The following is a 24,964-nucleotide window of genomic DNA, read 5'->3' as shown; positions in this document are numbered from 1 at the left end:
CCCCCCCCCAGCTGCCCCACGGCCACACCGACCCCCCACTGCCCCACGGACACACTGACCACCATGCTCACCCCCACGCCAGTCACTAGTGTGACAGGACTCACTGCCGTGTCCTAGAACCACTGCCACTACTAACACCCTCTCTCACCACCTGCATCACCCCTATTCTTCACTAACACTCTGACTGGTTCAGAAAAATATCTGAGGTGAACAGTCCTCTGAAGTCCCTTGCAAGGCTAAGCTTTAGGGTCCTGTGAAAAGTACGCTCCACTGGACACTCACAACATGCCAGCAACTTCCTGAAGTGAACAATGGCCTGCCTGGCAGGCTGCACCTTCTCAGAACTGGGGATATACACATAAAATACTGGTCTGTTCCCGCATCAGGTGTTTCATGATACTGAACAATTATGGTTAATATTTTTGGGGTGTGATAGTACAATTTGCTCAGCAGTCAAGTCCCCTCCTAGAGTTACAGGTAAAAGAATTTTTTAAAGTCCTTTTATTTTAGAGGTATCCACGGCAATATTAGCAATAAAATCATATATCCACTGGGGGTGGTGGGAAGGGATAAGAGGTGAAAGACTAACCAAGACTGGCTGCCGGGGCTGGTGGCAGGCCTAAGGCACCACTACACTACATGCCCTATTTCTGTGTGTCCACAGCGTCGGTGGCAGAAGCACGAATACACGCAGGAGCAAGAGCGTCTCCAAAAAGACCAAGCTCCAGCTAATGAAATGAACTCACTGTTTTTACAGAAGCCTAATGCTATCAGTTTCCTTTTATCTGCTTTGAAACAATAAGTGTTCTGCCACCCCAAGAGAGCAGCGTATCTTAGAAGGGGGACACCCTAAGAACCTGTCATGATGCAGGCATGTCCCTATTCCTCATGCCTGTGACTGGTGGGGACAAGACAAACTGGCCTGGTTTGGAGTCCCGTGCAGCTCTCAGGGATGGCAGGAAGAGCTGCTTATTCCTAACCCAGCCAGCAGAAATGTCCTCAGGAAGCCACTTGCCTAATCAAATTCCACCTCCCATACCAGCAGCCTACACTGCTCCACCTGCGTCCCATGGGACAGTCAGAGACACTGTTCTCCAAGCCCTAAAGATAGGGGTGCACAGTGATAGCTGACAGTAAGATGTATTAGCATCAGCCATGCCAGCCGCCCCAAACCCCATGGGCTTGGCAGATTATTTACCTGTTCAGTTTTTCTTGCAATGAGATTGCCAATGGTCTTGCTGAAAAAACTGGCAAGCAGAGGATTGAGAGGCGGCTCGTGGTCCAAGAAATCGTACAGAAGGTTCAGCAGAGTCTCATCCCCTCCTAGTCTGTCATTGATCTGTGGCACGTCACAAGTCAGCAGCTCACAGGCTGTGTTTGGGTACCTAGAGGGCACAACGCAAGCAACTGGAGGTGAAATTAGACTTCTTCAGCTCTCAGGAAGCTGCTTAAATGACCAGCCTCTCAGGAAGCAGATCCACGGGTCAGACCTTAGAATGGAGTAAAAATATGAAAATAGCCTGTGACCAACGGGCGTTTTCGACTAAGACAAGCTCCATGTGTTTTAACATATGTTTTTCTTGCTCCTCACAACCTACGCTGTGATAGCTCACATTTTCTGACTCTACTGCATTCTCTATATAACGCTCCTTAGTCTTTTGGCTTCTCCTCTCTCAAAACCTCTGTCCTCACACCCTCCAGCGAGGTCTCTTCCCTCCTGGGACCACACGGTAAGTGATGCCAAGTCCGTTAGGTGCACCCTCCCCCTCCACGCCCTTCCTGTCCCTGCACACCAACAAGCACAGCCCCAAGCTCGTCCCGAGGCTAAAGAAATACCACATCAGCAGCTTACGATGATGCAGTACCAGTTATGAGGTGTTAGAGAGACAAACTATTATTCAGAAGTACCAATACACATAAAATGACTACATACAAATAATCTTTATCCCATCACATGTAATCCCATGACATCCCTCTGCTCCCTGACTTCCCATCTGATAGACACAGGGTCACTACCATTGCCCCTGGGACAGACACAGCCACCCAACAACCCGTGCACAATAGCTTCCATCTGACCTTTCAGAGATGGCCACCATGGCCCTAAACCCACAGGCTCCTCCACCAACAAGCTCAAGTCTCCATCTAGGGCCCTCCTCTGCCGGCATCTACATGGCTCCCCCTGTCAGAGGCCCTGAATGACTGCCCTAAATGGGTGTCCCTAAATCGACTGTACCCTGCCACAGGCACTTCCCATTGCTTTTCCTTCTAAGACAAAGGTCAACAAAGACTTCTGTAAAGGTCCAGAGAGTAAATATTTTAGATAGTCTATGTTGTAATCACCAAAGGCTGAGTGTGGCTGCCTTCCAACAAGACTTTCTTCATGGACAGTTGAAATGTGGATTTGATATCAATTTCATGTGTAACAAAGTATTACTCCTTTGATTTTTTTCAACCATTTAAAAACATAAAACTATTCATAGCTTTTAGGCCACACAAAGACAGGATTTGACCTGCGGGCCACAGTCAGCCAACCCTGTTCTAAGACTTTACCACCTCACACTGCCTGACCCTCCACGGACACAGGAACACCTGAGGGCTGCCCTGTCTGCCCCCATACCTGTGACACTAGCTCCAGGTGCGGCCGCTCTGCCCTGTCTCCCTCGTTCACACTCCTCTGTCCTCATCCCAAGTCCTAACCACACCACCACTTCCCTTCCGTCATGTCCTAACATCCTAGCCAACTGCTGAATGGAACATTTTAGGAAAAGCTTTGGGAATGGTCAGCACCACTAATGACATGGCCTCTTTCCTCTGACCCCAAGACCCCAGTGAGGCAGTTCCCATGGTCAAAAGGTCAGATGCTGCCCATCCCTCCTGATGGGCCATTTCAGCAGGCTGGGACCTGCTTTCCGCTGGGGTGCAGCCCATTTGCTACAGTCTATCCGCCTCTGTCATGGGGTCAGTCGTTTCTCAGCATATTTTCACTCAAAACACTCGGACACACAGAGTAACTCACTACAATTCAGAATGAGAAATCATATACACAAAGATTCCAAAATCTTAAACCTCACAGAAACAAACCCCACAGGGAATGGCCTCCTTACTTCTCAGATGGGACAAATGTTTAAAGTGGGCTTTTCTGTCAGAAGCCCTGGCTCCAGCCACCCTCCAACACCACCCACCCCCCGCCCCGCAGTCCCACCCGGCTCTGGGCCCCGGTCCCAGCCTCAGTACATACTTGAAGCGGACCTTCTCCTCCATGTCCAGGGGCGGGTCCTGTGTAATGAGGCTCACCAGCTCCTCCATACACTGCTGCCTGCAGAGGAAGCCCAGCAGCTTCTGGTTCTGAGCCTTGCACTCCTGCAGGATATCATCTTCATCCATTAACTCGCGCAGCGTCACATCCTCCCTATCTAACAGCTTGTCGACGTGGGACGTGGTGTTCAAGTCAAACTTCCAGAACATGGTGACGGCCACGAAGCTGCACGCAAAGACATAAGGGGTCACTTCTCCCACATGGTGTGAATTCACCCTCCGCACGTCTACACCAAAGTCCAAGAAGCCCATCCCCAACACGAGCCTGCACGGACGGTGCTCTCCCCAGGATCTGCCTCGCCAGATCTCTCTGGGTCTGGCTCCGAAGCTCGCAGGGACTTCCCAGATCCTCCACAGTGCAGGACCCGTGCCTTCTCTCGGTTCCCTCTGGCTGACCCACCTTCAGTGCTCTCACTGGCTCCTCGGCTCCCTGAGGCCAACACACCCCAAGTCTCCCATGTGTCAGCACTGGGGATGCATCTCCACCCCAAGAAATTTAACAGCTCTACAGCCCACCCCCCTTCTCAGGGCCCAACCCCCACCTGAGTGAGCACCAGGCACCTCTCCCCAGATGTCTCTGTATTGCACACATTTTCTGTAGATCATGTTTGACATTGTAAGAAACCTCTCCGGCTACAGACAGACTGTCCCTCCCAGAACCAGCCAATCCTTAAAGATAGCAAAGGGCCAAGCCACAGCATCACTGGGATCTGCAAACTAATCACCCGGAGCAACGACTCCTCTCTGGGCCCACACACCCCAGGAAACAATCTTCCTCTGCCTTTATCATCCCAGGGCCAGGGGTCAGGCAACTAGGGACCACCCGTATAGCTTAGAGTCCACCAAAATTATTCAAACTAGCTGGCCCTAAGCTGTCCATCCCGCCCTGCCTTGTCTTTCCCATGGAAACCCCAATAAAGGTCATGGCGTAAGTGCTCCCCCACCCCTGCCTTCTGCCTCTTGACACCCCTGGGACTTCCCCATGCGCCCCTGTGTGAGGCCCACGCCTCCTGTCTCTAGGACTGTGAGTGTAACAAACTTCATTTTCCTGAGCCTCCCCTGTGTCTACTCTCCTGCCCACACCTGACTGACCATCTCATAAAAGAACACAAAACCTCTCATGGACCGCAACCTTAGCAAGTCACACTCCTGATGGCTCACTTTGCTCAGCCCTCAGCAACTCTGTCACCCCGCAGCCTGGCCCCTCCTTTCACCATCCCCATCTTGCCAAACGACCCAGGCTTATCCTTGAAGCCACGACCTCCCTCACATGCACACCCCTGGAAACCACTATTGACCCAGTGCTCCCTCTGCATCTCACACACACCACCCTCTCCAGGCTCTTGTGGTCTTTGCCTGGACTACACAAGGTTTGTCCTGCTCAGTGAATCTCACAGGGCAGGCTCCCAGGGCCTTGGCTATTTGCAACAAAGTTTTCGCTGCGTGATACAAAATGAAGAATATAAAGCCTGTATCCTTAGCAAAGTGAAACCTGTACTGGGAGATTATGAAATCTCTTCACTGTCTTACCATTAATGGGAGATGGGATTTATCTTCTCTAGTATTTTTATTTAGAAGAGTAAATGACCCCACACAATGCAGAAGCCCCGATTTGTCTATGTGTGAAGGCCGGCTGCCAGGGAGCCCCTGACACAGGTTCCTTGGCTATCCTGCCAGCCCCCATCCCCACCCCCTCCACAGCCTCCTGCCTTTGCTGCATCAAACTCATTTTTTCAAAACATAGACATCTTCAATTCCTCCCATCTCAGCTTCAAAACCTCTGCTGGTGAGTGCTCTCCTGGCACTCGCTAGGCTGCTTTTCACAACACTCCTCCAAGCCCTCTGGCATTTCCTGCTGTCTCCCCAGCCCTACCCTTGCCACAAGGACATTGTCTTTCTTCCAACACAAAGTGCACTTTCCTACCTTTTTCCTTCTGCACAGGCTCCTGTGCTCAGACAGTCCTGCCTATAACAAACCCACTCACCTTGCCAAACTGGGCTGACACGGCCTGGGCTTCCCTGGAGCCAGCACCTGCACACACTGCCCGTGGGGCCTTTGACCGGCAGTGCAAGTGACTCCACAGTCTGACCCTACACTCCGTTTCCTTCGGGGTCCCAAGATCTTCCTATTTCTCTTGTGAGGACTGTGGATGGATATCTATCTATGGGTGGTAGCAACATATTTTGGGAAAGCAGAAATAATTACCAGAAGGAATTTTAGGGTAAGATAGCTATCTCTCCGGGGCGCCTGGGTGGCACAGCGGTTAAGTGTCTGCCTTCGGCTCAGGGCGTGATCCCGGCATTATGGGATCGAGCCCCACATCAGGCTCTTCCACTATGAGCCTGCTTTTTCCTCTCCCACTCCCCCTGCTTGTGTTCCCTCTCTCGCTGGCTGTCTCTATCTCTGTCGAATAAATAAATAAAATCTTTAAAAAAAAATAAAAAATAAAAAAAAGATGGCTATCTCTCCTAAATGCTTTGCAGAATGACTCAAATGCTTCAATAACATACAATCCAGGCAACCAGAAGAACTAGAGGGAGACTCCCACCTCACCAAGGCTTGATAGGGGCAACTAGAGGTCGCTTCTGTGTGTCCTGCTTTCAGCCATAGAGTGGGTGAGTGGCTGGGTGAACCACAAGATCCCATCAACCAAATGGGACAAGTTTTTCTAGAAGGATCCTAAAAAAGGGCTGGATTAACCCAAACAAAGACCAAAAAGAAGAAGAAAAAGGAGGAGGAGGAGGAATAAACAAAAAAACGGAAAAAATGGCAAGATAGCAGATAAACTCAACCATGTCACTAAGTGCAAATAAGTAACTTCAATCAAAGACAGAAATGGCCCAGCTTTTAAAAAGCAAGAACTAACTACGTACTGAGTATTAAAAGCTTACATTAAATATAAAGATACAGGGACGCTGGGGTGGCTCAGTCAGTTAAGCATCTGCCTTCGGTCCAGGTCACGATCCAGGGGTCCTGGGATTGAGTCCTGCGTCAGGCTCCCTGCTCAGTGGAGAATCCATTTGTCCCTCTCCCTTTGCCCATCCCCCAACCCTTGCATGCTTCCCTTCCCTTCTCTCTCTCAAATAAATAAAATCTTAAAAAAAAAAAATTCTCTCTCCCTCTCCCTCTCCCCCTCCCCTCCTCCCCCCTTTCTCTCCCTCTCTTTCAAATAAATGTTGTTAAAAATAATAATAAATAAATTGGGGTGCCTGGACGGCTCAGACAGTTAAGCGTCTGCCTTCGGCTCGGGTCATGATCCCAGGGTCCTGGGATCGAGTTCCACATCTGGCTCCCTGCTTAGCAGGGAGCCTGCTTCTCCCTCTGTCTGCTACTGCCCCTGCTTGTGTTCTCTCTCTCTCTGTCAAATAAATAAATAAAATCTTTAAAAATAATAATAATAATAAAAAGATACAGGTTGAAAATTTAAAAAAAAAGGTTAAATAAATGGAACAGCATGCAGCATGCAAACACTAGTCATCAGACAGTTGGAGTGGCTGCATTACTACCGGCCTAGCGTTTTTGCAACACCTTTGTCTGCTTTGGGTATCAGGGTTAACTGTGAATTCATGAAATATACTGGGGAATACTCTCTTTTCCTCCATTTACAGAGTTTACATAAAACTGGTATTACTTCTTCCTAAAACATTCAACAGAGTTCACTAGTGAAGCCAAGGGTCTAAAATTTTCTTTGGTGACATTTCAGATTATGAATTCCATTTCCTTAATAGGTATTTTCTATTTCTACTTGTTTTCATGCTGATAATTTGCATTGCTGAAGGAATCTGACCATTTTACCAAAACTGACTAAATTATTGGCATGAAATTATTCATAACATCAAGTCATTCTTTTAGCGTCACATAGGACCTGTAGTAACACCACTCCTTCTTATGTATTAGTAATGCTTGTCCTATCTTTTTTCTTCATCAGTGCAACTAAAGGTTTATTAATTTTACTGATCTTCTTGAGGAACCAAATTTTGGCTTTATTTTTTTTCTCTATTATTTGTGCACATTCTATTTCATTGATTTCCTCTTTTTGTCTTTGTAATTTCCCTCCTACTGCACACTTTGGGTTTAATTTGCTCTTCTTTTTCTAGCTTCTTAAGTTACTAGATCATTGGTTTTTGGACCTTTCCACTTTTCTGGCGTGAGCACCAGAACTACAAATTTGCCTTCAAGCACTGCTCTGGCTGCACCCCACGGCTTTTCATGTTTCCATTTTCACTGATTCAAGTATAATGCTTAATTTTCCAATTATTTTGAGATTTTTTTTAAGATTTTATTTATTTGGGTGGGGAGAGAATGAGCGGTGGGAAGGGGCAGAGGGAGAGAGAGAGGGAAGCAGACTCCCCAATGAGCAGGGAGCCCAATGCGGGGCTCGATCCCAGGACCTGGAGCCCAAGACCTGAGCCGAAGACAGACACTTAACTGACTGAGCCATCCAGGTACCTCTATTTTGGGATTTTCTAAATATCTTTTTTTTTTTTAAGATCCAATTGGCTTTATTAAATGATTCATGAATCAGGCAGCATCCCATCTACCAGACAGAGGGGCACTCCCATCTCTGTTATTTATACATAATTTCTGTTGCAATCAGAGAGCAGGCTTGTATGATTTCATTCCTTTTAAATTTATTGATATTTGTTTCATGGCCTATCATAGGGGTCAACAAACTTTTTCTGTAAAAAGCTACAAACACAGTGGGGCGCCTGGGTGGCACAGCGGTTAAGCGTCTGCCTTCGGCTCAAGGTGTGATCCTAGCGTTATGGGATCGAGCCCCACATCAGGCTCCTCCACTATGAGCCTGCTTCTTCCTCTCCCACTCCCCCTGCTTGTGCTCCCTCTCTCGCTGGCTGTCTCTATCTCTGTCAAATAAATAAATAAAATCTTTAAAAAAAAAAAAAGCTACAAACACAGAAATAGACAGATTTTTTAGCAGGATCCTAATTATTTTCAGCTTTGTAGGCCACATAGGGTCTCTTGCACGTTCTTTTACTTTTTCTTTTTTTTTTTTTTTTTTAAGATTTTATTTATTTATTTGACAGAGAGAGAGACAGCCAGCGAGAGAGGGAACACAAGCAGGGGGAGTGGGAGAGGAAGAAGCAGGCTCCCAGCGGAGGAGCCTGATGTGGGGCTCGATCCCAGAACGCTGGGATCACGCCCTGAGCCAAAGGCAGACACTTAACCAACTGAGCCACCCAGGCCTCCCCTATTTGTATCTTTAAAGTGTTTCTTTAATGTAAACAGCATATGATTGATTTGGTCTTGCTTTGTTATTCCATCTGTTATTCTCTGCTTTTTAAGATTTATTTATTTTAGAGGAAGAGGAAGAGAGAGCGTGAGGAAAGAGGAGGAGCAGAAGGAGAGAGAAAGAGGGACTCTTCAAGCAGACTCCTCACTGAGCACAGAGCCCAATGTGGGGCTCAATCCCAAGCTCTGCTTTTAACTGAAGTTTTTAAGACCATTTACATGTAATGTAATTATTAATATGGTTGGGTTTGAGTGATTTTTAAAATACAACACATTTTTTTAAAAAGATTTTATTTATTTGAGAGAGAGAGCACACACACACACATGTGTGCACATGTGAGCAGGGGGGGACAGAGGGTGAGGGAGAGAAAAAATCTTAAGCAGGCTCCACAACCAGCACAGAGCCCGATGTGGGGCTCAATCTCACAACCCTGAGATCATGACCTGAGCCGAAACCAAGAGTTAGACGCTTAACCAACTGAGGCACCCAGGTGCTCCAAATCCTAGCAGATCTTTAAAATAGAAATTGACATGCTAATACTAAAATGTATATGGAAATTTAAAAAAAAACAAAATAAAACCTAGAACAGCCAAAGCAATTTTAAAAAGGAAGAACAAAGTTGGAGTACTAATACCACCTGATGTCAAGACTTACTATAAAGTGACATTAATCAAGACAGCCTGGCTCTGGTGTCTCAAGAGAACAAAACAGAAAGTCCAGAAATATACTACTGACTTTCAATAAATGTGCCAAAGCAATTAAATGGGCAAAGCATAATCCTTTTCAACAAATGGTCCTAGAAACTAGACATCTATAAATAAAATGAAACTCAACCCTTACCTCACACCATACACAGATCACAGGCTTAGCCATAAAAGCTAAAACTAAAATTCCTAGATGAAAACCTGAGAAAAAAAATCTCTCTAGACTTGGGACAGAGAAGACATGAGAAAACACAAATCGGGAGGCGCGCCTGGGTGGCTCAGTCAATTAAGCATCCAACTCTTGATTTCAGCTCAGGTCATGATCTCGGGGTCATGAGATTGAGCCCCATGTCGGGCTCCATGCTGGGTGTGGAGCCTGCTTGGGATTCTCTCTCCCTCTGCACCACCTCCCATGCAACCTCTCTCTCTCTCAAAAATTAATTAGTTGATTAATTAAAATAAAGCAAACAAAACCACAAATCATGGTGAACGCCTACAAGGGAGCACTCCACAGAGATGAGCAAGTGCAACAATATTGAGTCTCGTAAGCACGGTCAATAAAGAAGCCAGACACAGTGTGCGAATGACTCTGTTCACGTGAACTTCTACACGAGGCAAAGGAACCCATGGTCACAGAGACTACAGGCTGCTAGCGTCAAGGGCTGCAGGACGGAGCGATGGCAGCTGACAGGAGGAAGTGCTGGTGCGACACAAATCCTGAGTCACAGGCATAAAATGGATCTACTTACTTATACCTCAATAGCGTTTTTTTTTTAAAAAGATAGATTGATTGATTGGTTGATTTTTAATTTATTAGAGAGAGAGAGGGAGAGAGAGAATCCTAAGCAGGCTCTGCGCTGAGCACAGAGCCCAATGTGGGGCTCAACCCCATGACCCTGAGATCATGGCCCGAGACAAAACGAAGAGCTGGACACTGAGCTAAGCCACTCAGCTGCCCCCTCAGTAACATTTTTAAATAGCACATGATAAACAACAGAGCGAGGTAAGGAAATCAGTAAAACAAATAATTAAGGCTAGAAAGTTGCTGATAAAATGGCTCCAAAGTTAAGTGCAAGATTCAGAGAGAATTCATGAATCAGAGAGGCCTACTGTAAAATAATCCATAATTTTAAAACTGTATGATTTCAGTAACAACAACAAAACAAAAAACAGCCTGGCCCAGTATTCTCCCTTCAGCCGCTGTTTGCAGACTGCCTCTACAGCCTTCACACACACCTTACTAACCTCCCAGACAGACCACACCCCCAACTCACCACTCCCGTTTGGAATCCCTGTTCTGCCTTCAACATTATTGCTGTTAAGAAGCTTTCAGAGTGCCTGGGTGGCTCAGTCAGTTTAGCGTCTGCCTTTGGCTCAGGTCATGATCCCAGGGTACTGGGATCGAGTTCCACATCAGGCTCTCTGCTCAACAGGGAGTCTGCTTCTCTCTCTCCCACTCTCTTTCAAATAAATAAATAAAATCTTAAAAAAAAAAAAAAAGAACCTTTGAGTTATCTATTAACACGATAAGGCACTCTAATATATCTTTAAATCATTAATCAAAAAAAAATTTCTTAGGGGCGCCTGGGTGCCTCAGTCGTTAAGCATCTGCCTTCAGCTCAGGGCGTGATCCCGGAGTCCTGGAATCGAGCCCCACATCAGGCTCCTCTGCTGGGAGCCTGCTTCTTCCTCTCTCACTCCCCCTGCCTGTGTTCCCTCTCTCACTGCCTGTCTCTCTCTCTGTCAAATAAATAAATAAAACCTTTAAGAAAAAAATTTTTAAGTGCGCTTCATACCCAGCATGTAGCCCAACGCAGAGCTTGAACTCATGACCGTGAGATCAAGACCTGAGCTGAGATTAAGAGTCAGATGCTTAACCGACTGAGCCACCCAGCTGTAGTCCTCAAAATTTTTAATAAAATAGAGCCAAGCTCAGAATTCCACAAAGTGTCATCAGGCATTTTATTTCTCTTTCACTATGAATGGCTACCCTTCGGGCATAGCTATTCAACTGGCTAGGACTATACCCAGTAGATACTCTTTGCCTGTTGATATGATAAACAGGAGAAGGGCATGCTAACATAGTTCATTAAGCTTAAAAAGTCAAAAGGAGAAATACCCATGACAAAGGGTCTTAAGTTTGGGGAGGTCACCATAAAAACATAAGCAGAATATGTAACTTTTTTTTTAAAGATTTTATTTATTTGAGAGAGAGCTCACAAGTAGGCAGAGTGGCAGGGAGAGGGAAAAGCAGGCTCCCTGCTGAGCAGGGAGCCCAACGAGGGACTCCATCCCAGGACCCTGGGATCATGACCTGAGCCAAAGGCAGTAACTCAACCAACTGAGCCACCCAGGTGCCCCCAGAATGTGTAACTTTTCTTTTTTTTTCTAATTTCTATTTTATTTTTATTTATTTATTTGTCAGAGAGAGAGAGACAGAGCAGGGGAAGCGGCAGACAGAGGCAGTGGGATAAGCAGGCTCCTCGCTGAGCAAGGAGCCTGATGTGGGACTCGATCCCAGGACCCTGGGATCATGACCTGAGCCAAAGGCACACGCTTAACTAACTGAGCCACCCAGGCGTCCCCAGAATATGTAACTTTTAACCAGCAGTAAAACTAGAACAAAACAACTATCCAATGGAAAACAGGAAAGGAGAAATGAACAAAAACAAAGAAAAGCATTAGTAAATGGAAAATAGGTCATAAAATGGCAAAAATTAGAACATAATATTAATTTCAATAGCTGTATATAAGATAAACTAATCAATGAAAAGAGTTTCTTGAATTGTATTAAAAAAACAATATCCAACAATTTTTCACTACAAAGGAAATAAATTTATTTTTTAAAGATTTATTTATTTTAGAGAGAGAAAGAGAGAGACACACAGGGGTGAGGGGGTGCAGAGGGAGAGGGAGAGAAACTCTAAGCAGACTCTGCACTGAGTGAGAAGCCCAACACGGGGCTTGATCTCATGACTCTGAGATCATGACCTGAGCCAAAACCAAGAGCCGGAGACTTAACTGACTGAGCCACCCAGGTGTGCCTATCTTTCTTTGTTTTTTAAAATGTGTCCTTTTGGGGCACTTGGGTGGCACAGTTGATTAAGTCTCGACTCTTGGTTTCAGCTCAAGTCATGATCTCCAGGTCCTGGGACTGAGCCTCGAGGCCCGCTCCCTGCTCAGCAGGGAGTCTGTTTTTCCATCTCCCTCTGCCCCTCCCTTCCGCTCATGCTTGCTGGCTCGCTCTCTCTCCAATAATTTAATTAAATCTTAGAAGAAGATATATAAGTCTTTTTTAAAAAGGTAGAAATAGGGGCGCCTGGGTGGCACAGCGGTTAGGCGTCTGCCTGCGGCTCAGGGCGTGTTCCTGGCGTTCTGAGATCGAGTCCCACATCAGGCTCCTCCGTTATGAGCCCGCTTCTTCCTCTCCCACTCCCCCTGCTTGTGTTCCCTCTCTCGCTGGCTGTCTCTATCTCTGTCAAATGAATAAATAAAATATTTTTAAAAAATAAAATAAAAAAATAAAAAATAAAAAAGGTAGAAATAAAAGACTGAAAAACATGCACAAGGCACACATTAACCGAAAGAAGGTTGAGCTACAATCTTTATATCTGACAAACTAAAACCTAAGACAAAAACAGACACAAAGAAGGATAAACAGGTAAAAGGGACAACAGAACGGTACATATAGAACCATCATAAACACACATGCACATTATGCTATTCTTCAACCTCATAAATTTTATTGCAGCACCTGACAGAAGTCCATAAATGAAAAATGGTTTGGCCCTGGGCAGTTATCCTAAAGAAATAAAAACTTCAGTTCAAACAAAATCCTGCATATGAATGCTCACAGCAGCTGTACTTGTAAGAGTCAAAATAGTCCAGCTACCCCTGAACAAACGAACACATGAACGCTTAAACGCACTGTGGTCCATCCATACCAGGGACTACTAGGCTGCAATAAAAAGAAACAAGCTACTGATACAGGCAACAACTTGGATGAGTCTCTAGGGAATTACTGCTAAGCAAAAAAAAAAAGCTGATCCCAAAAGGTTACTTACTATATGATTCTATTTATATCTAACATTTCTGAACTGACAAAATTTTAGAAATGGAGGACATATCAGTGGTAGCCAGTGGTTAAGGATGGAGGGCACGGCCTGCGGGTAAGTGGGCAAGAGGGAAGTGAGTGTCGTTTTCATAACAGAGCACCATGAGAATCCTTGCAGCTGTGGAATCCTGAGCTTCCTGACTGTGACAGCAGACTCAGAATTTACACGGATGACAAACTGCATAGAATTAAACACACACACACAAATAAAACCGAGGAAGTATGAACAAGATCAGTGCACTATCTCAATGTCAGTTCCTGGTTCTGATACTCTACTGTAAGTTTGCAAATGTTACCACTGGGGAAAACTAGAAGAAGGGTGTAAGATGTCTCTGTATTACTTCTTACAGCTGAAATGTTAAATATGTGAATACTATTAATAAGGCCAAGGTAGTAAACAGATATAAAAACTCCACACCCAAAGAACAGACGATACAAATTCCTTTCAAGCACGTGATGAGACGTTTACAAATATGAACCACATGTTAAATCAATAGAGGAAAGCTCAATATACTCCAAAGACTATTATCTCACAGACTGTATTCTCCAAACACGATCAAGTATAGAAATTAATATCTAAGAGACAGTTTTTTTAAAACCCTGTATGTCAAATGATAAGCTGATCCTAAAATCCACACAGAAATACAAGAGATCCAGAATAGACAAAAGGATCTTGAAAAGAAACAAAAGTTGGAGGAGTCACACTCCCGCGTTCAGAACCTACTACAAATCTACAGTAATCAGAGCAGTGTGATGCTGGCACAGAGACAGACACGCAGACCACGGAGCAGAACAGAGTCCAGAAATAAGCCCTCACATTTACAATCAACTGATATTTGACAAGGGCACCAAAGCCACTCAGTGGGGACAAGAGTGGTCTTTTCAATACCTGAACTAGATATCTGCATGCAAAATAATAAATGCGGACCTTACCTATACATTATATACCAAGATTTTTTTTCTTTTTTTTAAAGATTTTATTTATTTATGTGACAGAGAGACAGCCAGCGAGAGAGGGAACACAGCAGGGGGAGTGGGAGAGGAAGAAGCAGCCTCCCAGCGGAGGAGCCTGATGTGGGACTTGATCCCGGAACGCCGGGATCACGCCCTGAGCCGAAGACAGCAGCTTAACAACTGCGCCACCCAGGCGCCCCTATATACCAAGATTTACTCAAAATGGATCAAAGACCTAAATTTAAGAGTTTAAACAATAAAACTCCTAGAAGAAAACAGAGGCAAATCATGACCTTGGATGTGGGGACAGTTTCTTAGATAGGACATGAGAGGCAACAGAAGAAAACACAGATAAGGGGCGCCTGCGTGGCTCAGTTGGTTAAGCATCTGCCTTTGATTCAGGTCACGATCGCAGGGTCCTGGGGATGGAGCCCCGCATCTCCCTGCTCAGTAGGAGTCTACCTCTCCCTCTCCCTCTGCCCCTCCCCCTGCTTGTGCTCGCTCGTGTGCTCTCTCTCTCAAATAAAATCTTAAAAAAAAAACACACATACAGATAGATTAAACTCCATCAAAAATAAAGCTTTTGTGCTTCAAACGAAATCATCGAGAAAGTATAAAGACAATTCACCCAAGGGGAGAAAACTTCTACAAAAGAAAATTTTTGCAAATCACACATCTGATAAAAGGACTTGTATCTAGAATGTACAAAGAATTCTTATAACTCAAAAAAAAAAAAAGAATTCTTACAACTCAGTAATAAAAAGACAAACTTTAAAATGAGCAAAGCATCTGACATGAGCAAAGAGACATTTCTCCAAAGAAAATATCCAAATGGCCAACAGCACGTGAAAAGATGAACAGCATCATCAGCCATCAGGGAAACACAAGTCAAAACTACAATGAGATACAACTTCATACCCACTAGGATGGCTAAAATCAAAAAGACTGATTATAACAAGTGTTGGTGAGGGTGTGAAGAAACTGGAGCCCTCATACATTGCTAGTCGGAATGCAAAATGGTGCAGCTGCTTTGAAAAATAGTTTCTAAAACCTCAAATGCTTAAGCACAGAGTTACCACATGGCTCAGCAATTCCACTCCCAGGCACATACCCAGGAAAAATTAAAACATTCATCCATGTAGAAACCTGCACACCAGTGTTCACCCCAGCACTATTCATAACAACCAAAAAGTGGAAACAACTCGAATATCTAATCAAGGGAAGAATGGATTTTTTAAAATGTGGTATATCCACATAATGGAATATTATTCAGTACCAAAAAGGAATTAAGTACTGAAAGATAGATGAATCTGGGAAATATGCTAGGTGAAGAAGTCAGTCACAGTAGGCCACATAGTGTATAAGGCCGTTTCTATTAAGGTCAAGAATAAGGCAAGTCTACAGACACAAGACGCAGGTCTGTGGTTGCCTAGGCAGGGGGACTGGGAAGTAAGTGATGAAGGGTGAAGATGTTCTGAAATTGTGATGATGACTGCACAACTACACACTAAAACCCATTTAGCTGCACACTTTAAGTGGGTGAACTTTATCTCAATAAAGTTATTAAAAGAAATCCTAGGTGGGGGTGCCTGGGTGGCTCAGTGGGTTGACCTTCTGACTCTTGGTTTCAGCTCGGATCATGAAATCTCAGGGTCCTCTAAAATAAACAAACAAATCTTAGGAAAAAAAAAGAAATCCTATGTGTCTGACACTAAATAACATATCTCTAATAAAACCCTTTAAGTTCAAAAAGTACTAAGACACATGTACAATGGAATAATGACGAAAACACCACACGTCCAGATTTGTAGACGTGGCTATAAGCAGTACTTTAGGAAAGAATGTACAGTTTTAAATATATTTGCCAGGAATAAGAATCATTAAAACTAAATAAACTAGGGGGCGCCTGGGTAGCGCAGTCGTTAAAGCGTCTGCCTTCAGCTCAGGGCGTGATCCCGGCGTTATGGGATCGAGCCCCACATCGGGCTCCTCTGCTGTGAGCCTGCTTCTTCCTCTCCCACTCCCCCTGCTGTGTTCCCTCTCTCGCTGTCACATAAATAAATAAAATCTTAAAAAAAAAAAAAAAAACTAAATAAACTAGGAATTAACTTAAGAAGTTAGATAAGAACACTGGAAGAGAAAAAAGAAAGGACAGATATAAAAACCTGAATCAATGCAACAGGACATTTAAAAAGTGAGTTGAAAAACAGATTCTTTAAAAAAATAATGACTGAAGTACTCTCACCCCACACCCAGGTCACTAGGAGAGCTGGTGGCACAGCGGCAGGAGAGCCCCACACTCCTGCTAGGAGAGAAGACAGGCGGCCGCTCTGGGGCGCCCACGACAGCACTCCAGGAAACCACCTACGTCCCCACTAGCCCAGCAATCCCACTCCTACGTACACATCCCAAATAAATGACAGTACCTTATACAAGGAGGAGGTGGCAGAGCAGGAAGCAAACACAGGGAATCACACAGTTAGATACTGCAAACGAAAGGGACACATGGCAAAGTGGGTAAATCCTAAAAGGATGGGGGAAATGAAAAAACCTAAGAAACAGATCAGGGCCATAATACAATCCACCCACTTAATTTAAAATCCGTGCACACCCCACAACAGGCATTTATAGGAACACAGACACAGAACTGGGTATATACACTGAACACACCACAATGACTGCCTACAGGGAGGGATGGAGATTCAAGGAAATAACAAAACGCCAGCTGGGGAAGTGAGGCCGCCTGAACCCGGGAGCACACTCCCAGAGAGGAGGCGAGGGAATGAGGACACTGCGCTTCTGTGAACCTGCCACAGAAGCCGCAGGGTTTTCTCTCATTAGGTCAAGAGGCAGGCAGGACGTTGTTCAGCATGTGCCCAGCAACCAGGAGCCATAGAGGTCCCAGGTCAAATTTCTACCTCATCACTGTTCCTAGGTGGCTGGGGCTTATGTTTGCTTTTGCTTTTTATGTTTTCTTGTTTTTTTAACGTATCTTGGGAATTGTCACACATGCCTAACTGAAGCAAGAAGAGTACAATGAACCCTCCCACGCCCTTCCCTCAGCCTCAACATGGATCAATTCAGGACCATTCTCTTCCCCGGACTGTCTCCTACCCAGACCACTTGGAAGTACCCCAGACATCACCGACTTCGCTGCCCAGGCTAGTGCAATATCCGTCCAGTATTGTTAATTTTGCCATTAAGTTTGTCCAGGTACCTAGGAGGTCCCCTACATGGAAGAGTTGGTTTGTTTTCTCCATAAGAGCAGCCCAGGCAGTGTCTCACTGGCAGGACCACTCACAGATGCACCGAGGTGCCCACTACATTCTCAAGCACCGATCAAAGGGGCTGTTGATGCCGCCCTGTGTGATATCACCACAGCAAACACAGGCCTGGGTCTGCATATGCCAGCCCATGAAGCTCATACGTTTGAGGTATTCCATCACAGACGAAATATAGAACAAATCTTGTACAACAAATAGAACCAAAACTAAACCCAAATCACATTACCCATTATTACCCACATTACCCATTACCCATTATAAATTACTCATAATTTATAATTTGAAACAATAAATTAATTTAATGCTCACTTATTTACCCCTAAATTATAAAACAAAGTTTAGTAAGGATACCTACCCTGTTAAGAAGAGTAAGACACTCAAGGGCTTCTGAGAACTCACCCCATTCACAGAATCAAGTGTACCTTCTACTCACTAAACCAAGTACAAGGGACCTGTCTGTAAAAGCTGGCCCAGTTCAATAGTTACAAGACACTGGGATTCTTCAGGCCAGGACATTTTTTTCTTTTAATATAGAAAACCAACAGAGGGTTGCCAACTTTTCAACTTGCCCAAACAAGGAGGAGGGAGGGAAGAGAGACAGAAGATACAAAGGAGGAAAGGAAAAAGAAAGGATGAACTATACCACCCATAATTACCTTAATTTCAGGAAATAATGAATTTTTTTTTAAGATTTTATTTATTTACTTGTCAGAGAGAAAGAGAGAGCACAAGCAGGAGGAACAGCAGAGGGAGAGGGAGAAGCAGGCTCCCCACTGAGCAAGGAGCCCCATGCAGGACTCGATCCAGGACCCTGGGATCACGACCCAAGCCAAAGGCAGATGCCTAACCAACTGAGCCACCCAGGTGTCCCACAATGACTTTTTAAATACCAAAAAAAGGAAAGCCATAATCTCTGGATTAAGGATAACACTTCACTTTGAAAAAATAATAGTTTTAAGAAAAACTCACCTCACCACACTTATTTTGCTCATATCACCAATATTACAGACTGCTGCGTGAGAACATCTATTTACATTACCACTAATACTTGAAATAAGACCCTCAATTTAGACTATATGCCTGATTAACTCATATCAATACATTCTGCTATGACCTTAAATTAAAAAATTTATGCAACAATATTTATATGCCTCTGTCACTATCCACACATTTTTAAGAAATATTTAAATGATCACATCAGTGGCATCCTTTGAAGAGTTTGCTGCAGCTAATTTCACTGTCAAAGGACCTGGTGTAAACGGATTCCAAAACTCTTATTCAGGTAACAGTACACATTTGGCTTCCAGACGTCCCTCGTATCCCAGGAATTGTGCACTACCCCACACAGAGATGCCAGCATCTTGTCAGGTGGCCCTTACCTACAGAGAAGACTATAACGTCCCTTCCCTAGATGACCCCAAGGCCCACCACTGACAGCACCCTTAAGACAAGTAACAGACCCCTGATCTGGCTGGAGATGCCTCTAGTATCCAAGTATCACACAGCACAAGGGGTCCCCGCACAGTCCATCTGCAACACCAAGCAAACTATTATCAACATCTTCTAGACGTTTACCCAACAGTCAGGTGAGAGGAGCCTGAAGTTCTTCTTTATTTAGTTTTACTTAGCATGACTATCACATGGAAGGTAGATTCTAAAGAGAAATGTTGCCCATAAGAGCATGTAGTTCCATGAATGGAGCCCTTCAAAAAGGAACATTCTGTGGTAGAGACTGTTGCTAAGAGAAAACTAGAATCTGGAATGCACCCTAGTACCTCTCTGGCTAAAAATCGTTTGGGGTTCTGTTATTGTTTTAATTTATGATCAAAGTCCTGGCTTTGCTGTGTGACCTGGGGCCAGTTACAAGACCTCTTGTGCCTTGGTTTCCACCCCTGTAAACCAGGGACAATGAGCATCCCATAGAGCTGCTGTGACAGTTAACCCAGAACCATGGCTGGCACATTTTGTCCTCATGGGTCCTGACTGCAAAAAGGAGAAGGAAACAGATGTAGTCACCTTGCCACAGAGCATGGCCTTGGTGGTGGCCAGAGTGGCACACCTCTCCCCACCCCACCCTCAGCAGCATCACAGTGGCCACTTAAACCAGACATGATGGCAGTATCTGCACTATGGAGATCAACAAATGCTTCAAACCACCAGGTCTTTTACTCTTCCAGAGAGTCAGTTATCAAACATTTATCAATGTACCAGTGGAATTTGATTTGACCTGAAAAAATGGCAATGTGGGTCCACGGAGAGCAATGAATTTTTGCACAATCAACAACTGAGACCATGCCTATAATGGGCACACTGCACTAGAGGAAAGATCCAAAAAAAAGGGGGCATAATTATAAAAAAGGGCTGGGGTGGGACGAAAAGATAAATAAAAACTGAAAATCAGAAGTGAAGACTGGAAATAACCACAAAGGTAAATTAAAATAACTGTAAAAGGGGCGCCTGGGTGGCTCAGTTGGTTGAGCGTCTGCCTTTGGCTCAGGTCATGATCCCAGAGTCCTGGGAGCAAGTTCCATGTTACACTTCCTGCTCAGCGGGGAGCTTGCTTCTTCCTCTCCCTTTTCCCCTCCCCCTGCAAAAAAAAAAAAAAAAAAAAAAAAAAAAAAAAAAAAAAGAGTCATACTGAGCCACTCAGGCACCCCAAGTTATCTTAGTTTTTAATGCCCTGAAGTGCTCACAAAAATTACATTTATTGTCATTCACGCAGCATGTAACGGGATTCCAACGGCTGAGCCTTTTGAGAGCATCTAATACTGCAGGAAGCCAAGTCCTTCCGTGGTTTTTCATCTTGTATGGGGAATATATGCTCTGGACAGCGACCGTGACAGTGTCTGTGCCCTCTCTCCTATGTTCCCCACAAGTGAGACAGAGAATGTGCCTCACTACATACGCATGACTGGCCCCGTATGTCTGCATTAGGGAGACCAAGTAACTTTTCCACAACACAGTATCTTAAAACCAGATACAGAAGGATCAAAAACAACCAAAAGACAATAAACCATACATATTACCTTCCAAACACAGCACTTGCTGTCATCCATCTCTGAACTTCCACTTCTACAGCATATTTGCATAAATTACAATAAAAAATAATTAAAAGGAAAATTATCTTACCTTCTATGGAAACTTCTTGCTTAATTCTATATTCAAACAAAATATAAAAACATTTGGGGTTTTTTTCTTGGACTATATGTAACTTTAAGAAAGATTTTTTCATTCAGTAGAAGATTTATAATCTCTTCACCTGGAAAAGAAGAAGAAAAAAATTAAAGTTCTGCCTTTGTAAAGTTAACTACCCAAACAGTAGAGAAAAGGAACAAAAATCAGTATCTTAACTTAGTATTCAAATTAGCAGAACATTCTATGATTAAGGAACTAACATTTCCTTGTCTTTGCTCCAGACAACAGTATGACAATACGCATCCGTGCTAGACCTGGGTAACGCGCTCAGTGGTTGGAATGTCACTTCCAAGAACTCGCATGAGAAGGGCCCCCGTGAAGTTGTCCAGTTTTGTAACTACACAACATCGCCACCAGGATATGCACATCCCCGGGCACAAGATGACTGGAGAGCTCACGGATAATCCATCTCAACTTCTAGAACACCGCAGAACCTGGGACTTTCCGTTTTATATGTGCATGAAAGCCATGATTTTACCTTTTGAAAATTATACTTTGGCAATAGAGACAGGGGACTGCTCTAGAACATAAGAGACTTAAGAGACCTAATCACCAATGTAACATTTAGATCTTGAGTTCAATCAGAACAAATCAAATGTAATCGCTTCTCATCAAGTGTATTTTCTGCTCTTAGCAGTCTAATATTTGATACGAGTCCTCTGAGGACAACATGTTACATGGATATTTGGAACTAGAAGCTGGAGTAAGAGCTTCCTCCATCCACCCTGTGCAACAACGTGCAACTGCAGCACCGCCACAACAGTGCGCCCCCTCGAGGGAATTAGAAAAAAAAAAAAGACAAATCAAACGTAAAAAGTTATATTTGAAGCTACTGGGGAAATCTGAATATGGACTGCTATTAGATGATATTAGGAATTACTAAGAATTCTTAGTTGTAATATGATATAGTGGCTATGTTTTTAAAAATAAAAACCGTTCTTATCTGTTAGAAAAAGTGAGTATTCCTGGGTAAAATAACATTATTTCTGGGATTCACTTCTAAAATACTCCACCAAAAAACAAGAACCAAACAAATTGTAAAAGTGTAAGAGGGCAAGGGACAGATGGAGAAAAAATGGCAAAGTACCGATCACTGTTGAAGCTGGGTCGTAAGTATGAGTGTTAACGGTAATGTTTTCTGTATATTTGTATATTTTTAAATTTCATATAAAAACCAAACAAAGACAATCAAAGTTGTGCTAGTGAGCCAGAAACAAGTCAGTGTTACCATCTTCTGAAATAGGTAACTTTTTTTTACATCTAACACTTCATAATTAAAATTATTAAGTTGAATAATTCAACACTGGTTTTTCAGCACTTCATACAGTTTTCTAAATAATGAAGTATTTCTGTAAGATTGACTTTAAGCCTGTTTATTCTGACTTTGAATTAATGTTCATTTGTTTGTATTTATGTTCAACTAGGGGAAAGAGGATTGCTAATTTGCAATTGTTTATTTAATTTTCTTACTTATGTAAAATATTTACACAGCATCAAAGTCAAAAGTACTTAAGAAGTGTCCCAGACCAAAAGACGCACTCAATGGAGAGTAGTGCAGCGGAGAGCTGAACAAGGCACCACATGTCCTGCAGGCTGGGAAGTGTTGGGAGTTCCAACCTAGGCAGAATATAGACCCTCACAGAGCACGTGAGGCACACAGCAAAGACGTGAATAAGGCCCCGCACGCCGGGTAAAAATTACAACCCCAGCAAAGGCCACACCCAAACACTAAGTGCAAAACTAAAACAGATCTACTCAAAGAATAAAACCAAGCCTGACAGAACCAAAATGATCTTCCAATAACCTAACTATCTGCCAGAACAAAACTGAAGATCATAATCCAGATACCAACACATAAAAGTTATGAGACATACAAAGCAGCAGAAAATGAAACTTATTTTTTTTAATTAACAAGCATTTGGGGGGGGGTGCCTGGGTGGTTCAGTTGGTTACGCATCTGCCTTTGGCTCAGGTCATGATCCCAGGAGCTCCGTGTGAGGCTCCTTGCTCAGCAGGGAGTCTGCTTCTGCCTCTCCCTCTACCGCTGCTCCCCCTGCTTGTGCTAGTGCTCACTCTCTTTCTCTGTCAAATACATAAATAAAATCTTAAAAAAAAAAAAAAAAAAAGGCAGCTGGGTGGCGGAGGGGGGCACCTGTGTCAATTGAGCATCTAACTCTTGATCTTGTCTCAGGTCATGATCTCCAGTTGGTGGGACTGAGCCCTGCACCAGGCTGCATGCTCAGTAAGAAGTCGGCTTGTCCCTCTCTCTCTGCCCCTCCCCTGACTCATGCTCTCCCTCTCTCTCTGTAAAAAAAAAAAAAAAAAAAAGCAATCGGGGTGCCTGGCTGGCCCAGTCAGTGGACTGGGGGTTGTTGAGGATCCAGTCAGTGGATCTCAGGGTTGTTGAGTTTGAGCCCCATGTTGGGTGTAGAGATTACTTAAAATTAAATCTTGGGGCCCCTAGGTGGCTCAGTCGGTTAAGCAGCTGAACCGCAGTTTTGGCAAAGGTCATCATCTCACAGTGATGAGATCGAGCCCTGTGCCCGGCTCTGTGCTCAGTGTACAGTCTGCTTTGGATTCTCTCTCCCTCTCCCACTCCCTCCGGCTCTCTCTCTCAAATAAGTAAATAAATTCTTTAAAAAATAAAATAAAATCTTTAGAAAAAAAAATTTTTTAAAAGCAGCCACTAGAAACAGACCATAGGATGTCTCAGATGGTAGAATTTGCAGAAATAGACCTTAAGCAGCTACAATAAATATGTTCAAAGACTTACAGGAAAAGATAGTGATAATGAGTGAAAAAACAGAATCTCAGAAATAGAGATGGAAAGAAATGGACACTACATAGAAAAACAAATGACTATTATAGAATGGAGAGTGAAGGGGCGCCTGGGTGGCGCAGTCGTTAAGCTTCTGCCTTCAGCTCAGGGCGTGATCCCAGCATTCTGGGATTGAGCCCCGCATCAGGCTCCTCCGCTGGGAGCCTGCTTCTTCCTCTCCCACTCCCCCTGCTTGTGTTCCCTCATAAATAAAATCTTTTTAAAAAAATAGAATGGAGAGTAAAATATCTTAAATAAAAATATACACTGGAGAGACTTAATAAAAAATTGGGAGATGAAGAAAGTGTCAGTGAACCTCAGACAGAAACTATCCAATCTGAAAAGGAAGAAAAAAGTTTGCTTTGTTTTGGTTTTTTAGAGGGGAGGAGGAGAGAGGGAAAGACAGAGAGAGACAGGCAGACAGACGGAGAGGGAGAATCTTAAGCAGGCTCCCCACCCCAGAAAAAGGTTTTTTAAAATGAACAGAGCCGGGGGTGCCTGGGTGGCTCAGCTGGTTAAGCATTCAACTCTTTTTTTTTTTTTTAAGATTTTATTCATTTATTTGACAGAGAGAGACAGCCAGCGAGAGGGGGAATACAAGCAGGGGGAGTGGGAGAGGAAGAAGCAGGCTCCCAGCAGAGGAGCCTGATGTGGGGCTCGATCCCGGACCGCCGGGATCATGCCCTGAGCTGAAGGCAGACGCTTAACGACTGCGCCACCGAGGCACCCCAAGCATTCAACTCTTGATTCTATTCAGGTCATGATCTCAAGTGGTGAGACCCAGCAGGGAGTCTGCTTGGGACTCTCTCTCTGGCCCTCCCCTTCCCCACTCATGCTTGTTCACTCTCTCTCTCCTTTAAAAGAAAATTTAACAGGAAAAAGAAAGAAAGGAAAGGAAAGGAAAGAAAGAAAGAAAGAAAGAAAGAAAGAGAGAGAGAGAGAGAAAGAAAGAACGAACGAACGAACAGAGCATCAGTGACCTGTGGGAATACCCTTGTAACTGGTAGTGGTCTACCAAAAGTGGTCTACCATACCTGTAACTGAAATCCCAAAGGCATATCATAAAAATACATAAAAACTACAGCCAAAATTTTTCCAAGTTTTGTAAAAGAATCTCATAATACCTTACAAAGTCTCACCCCATCCCTGTCCCTTCATCCTGCTCCACTCCTCTCAGTATAGCTATTTTTATTATTTTTCTGACTTATTGCTTCACTGCAAATATATACCTTTTTTTCATATTCTTTCCAACACTTGTTTTTTTTGTTTTGGGTTTTTGTTTTGCTTTGTTTTCATAAAACACTTCCTGGGGCACCTGGGTGGTTCAG

General features: G+C 44.0%; 1 protein-coding gene and 1 pseudogene across 6 annotated transcripts in view; one reads left to right on the top strand and one right to left on the bottom strand.

Moving 5' to 3' along the window:
- Positions 1-24,964, bottom strand: part of PPP6R2 (protein phosphatase 6 regulatory subunit 2) — a 77,594-nt gene that overhangs the window by 30,366 nt on the left and 22,264 nt on the right. For all 6 annotated transcript variants that reach the window (XM_040637767.1, XM_040637771.1, XM_040637769.1 and 3 more), the window contains exons 2-4: positions 20,753-20,882; positions 3,239-3,481; positions 1,199-1,385 (exon numbers count right to left, since the gene is read on the bottom strand). In XM_040637767.1, coding sequence (XP_040493701.1) covers positions 1,199-1,385; positions 3,239-3,465 — 414 coding nt within the window. In that variant the 5' untranslated portion in view covers positions 3,466-3,481; positions 20,753-20,882. The remainder of the gene's footprint in view (positions 1-1,198; positions 1,386-3,238; positions 3,482-20,752; positions 20,883-24,964) is intronic.
- Positions 21,419-21,591, top strand: LOC121104478 (annotated as a pseudogene).

The sequence above is a fragment of the Ursus maritimus genome, unplaced genomic scaffold (assembly GCF_017311325.1).
Source record: "Ursus maritimus isolate PB19 unplaced genomic scaffold, ASM1731132v1 scaffold_21, whole genome shotgun sequence".
NCBI lineage: Eukaryota > Metazoa > Chordata > Mammalia > Carnivora > Ursidae > Ursus > Ursus maritimus.
Note: the sequence above shows the minus strand (reverse complement) of the source record. Positions and strands in the feature narration are given on the sequence as shown.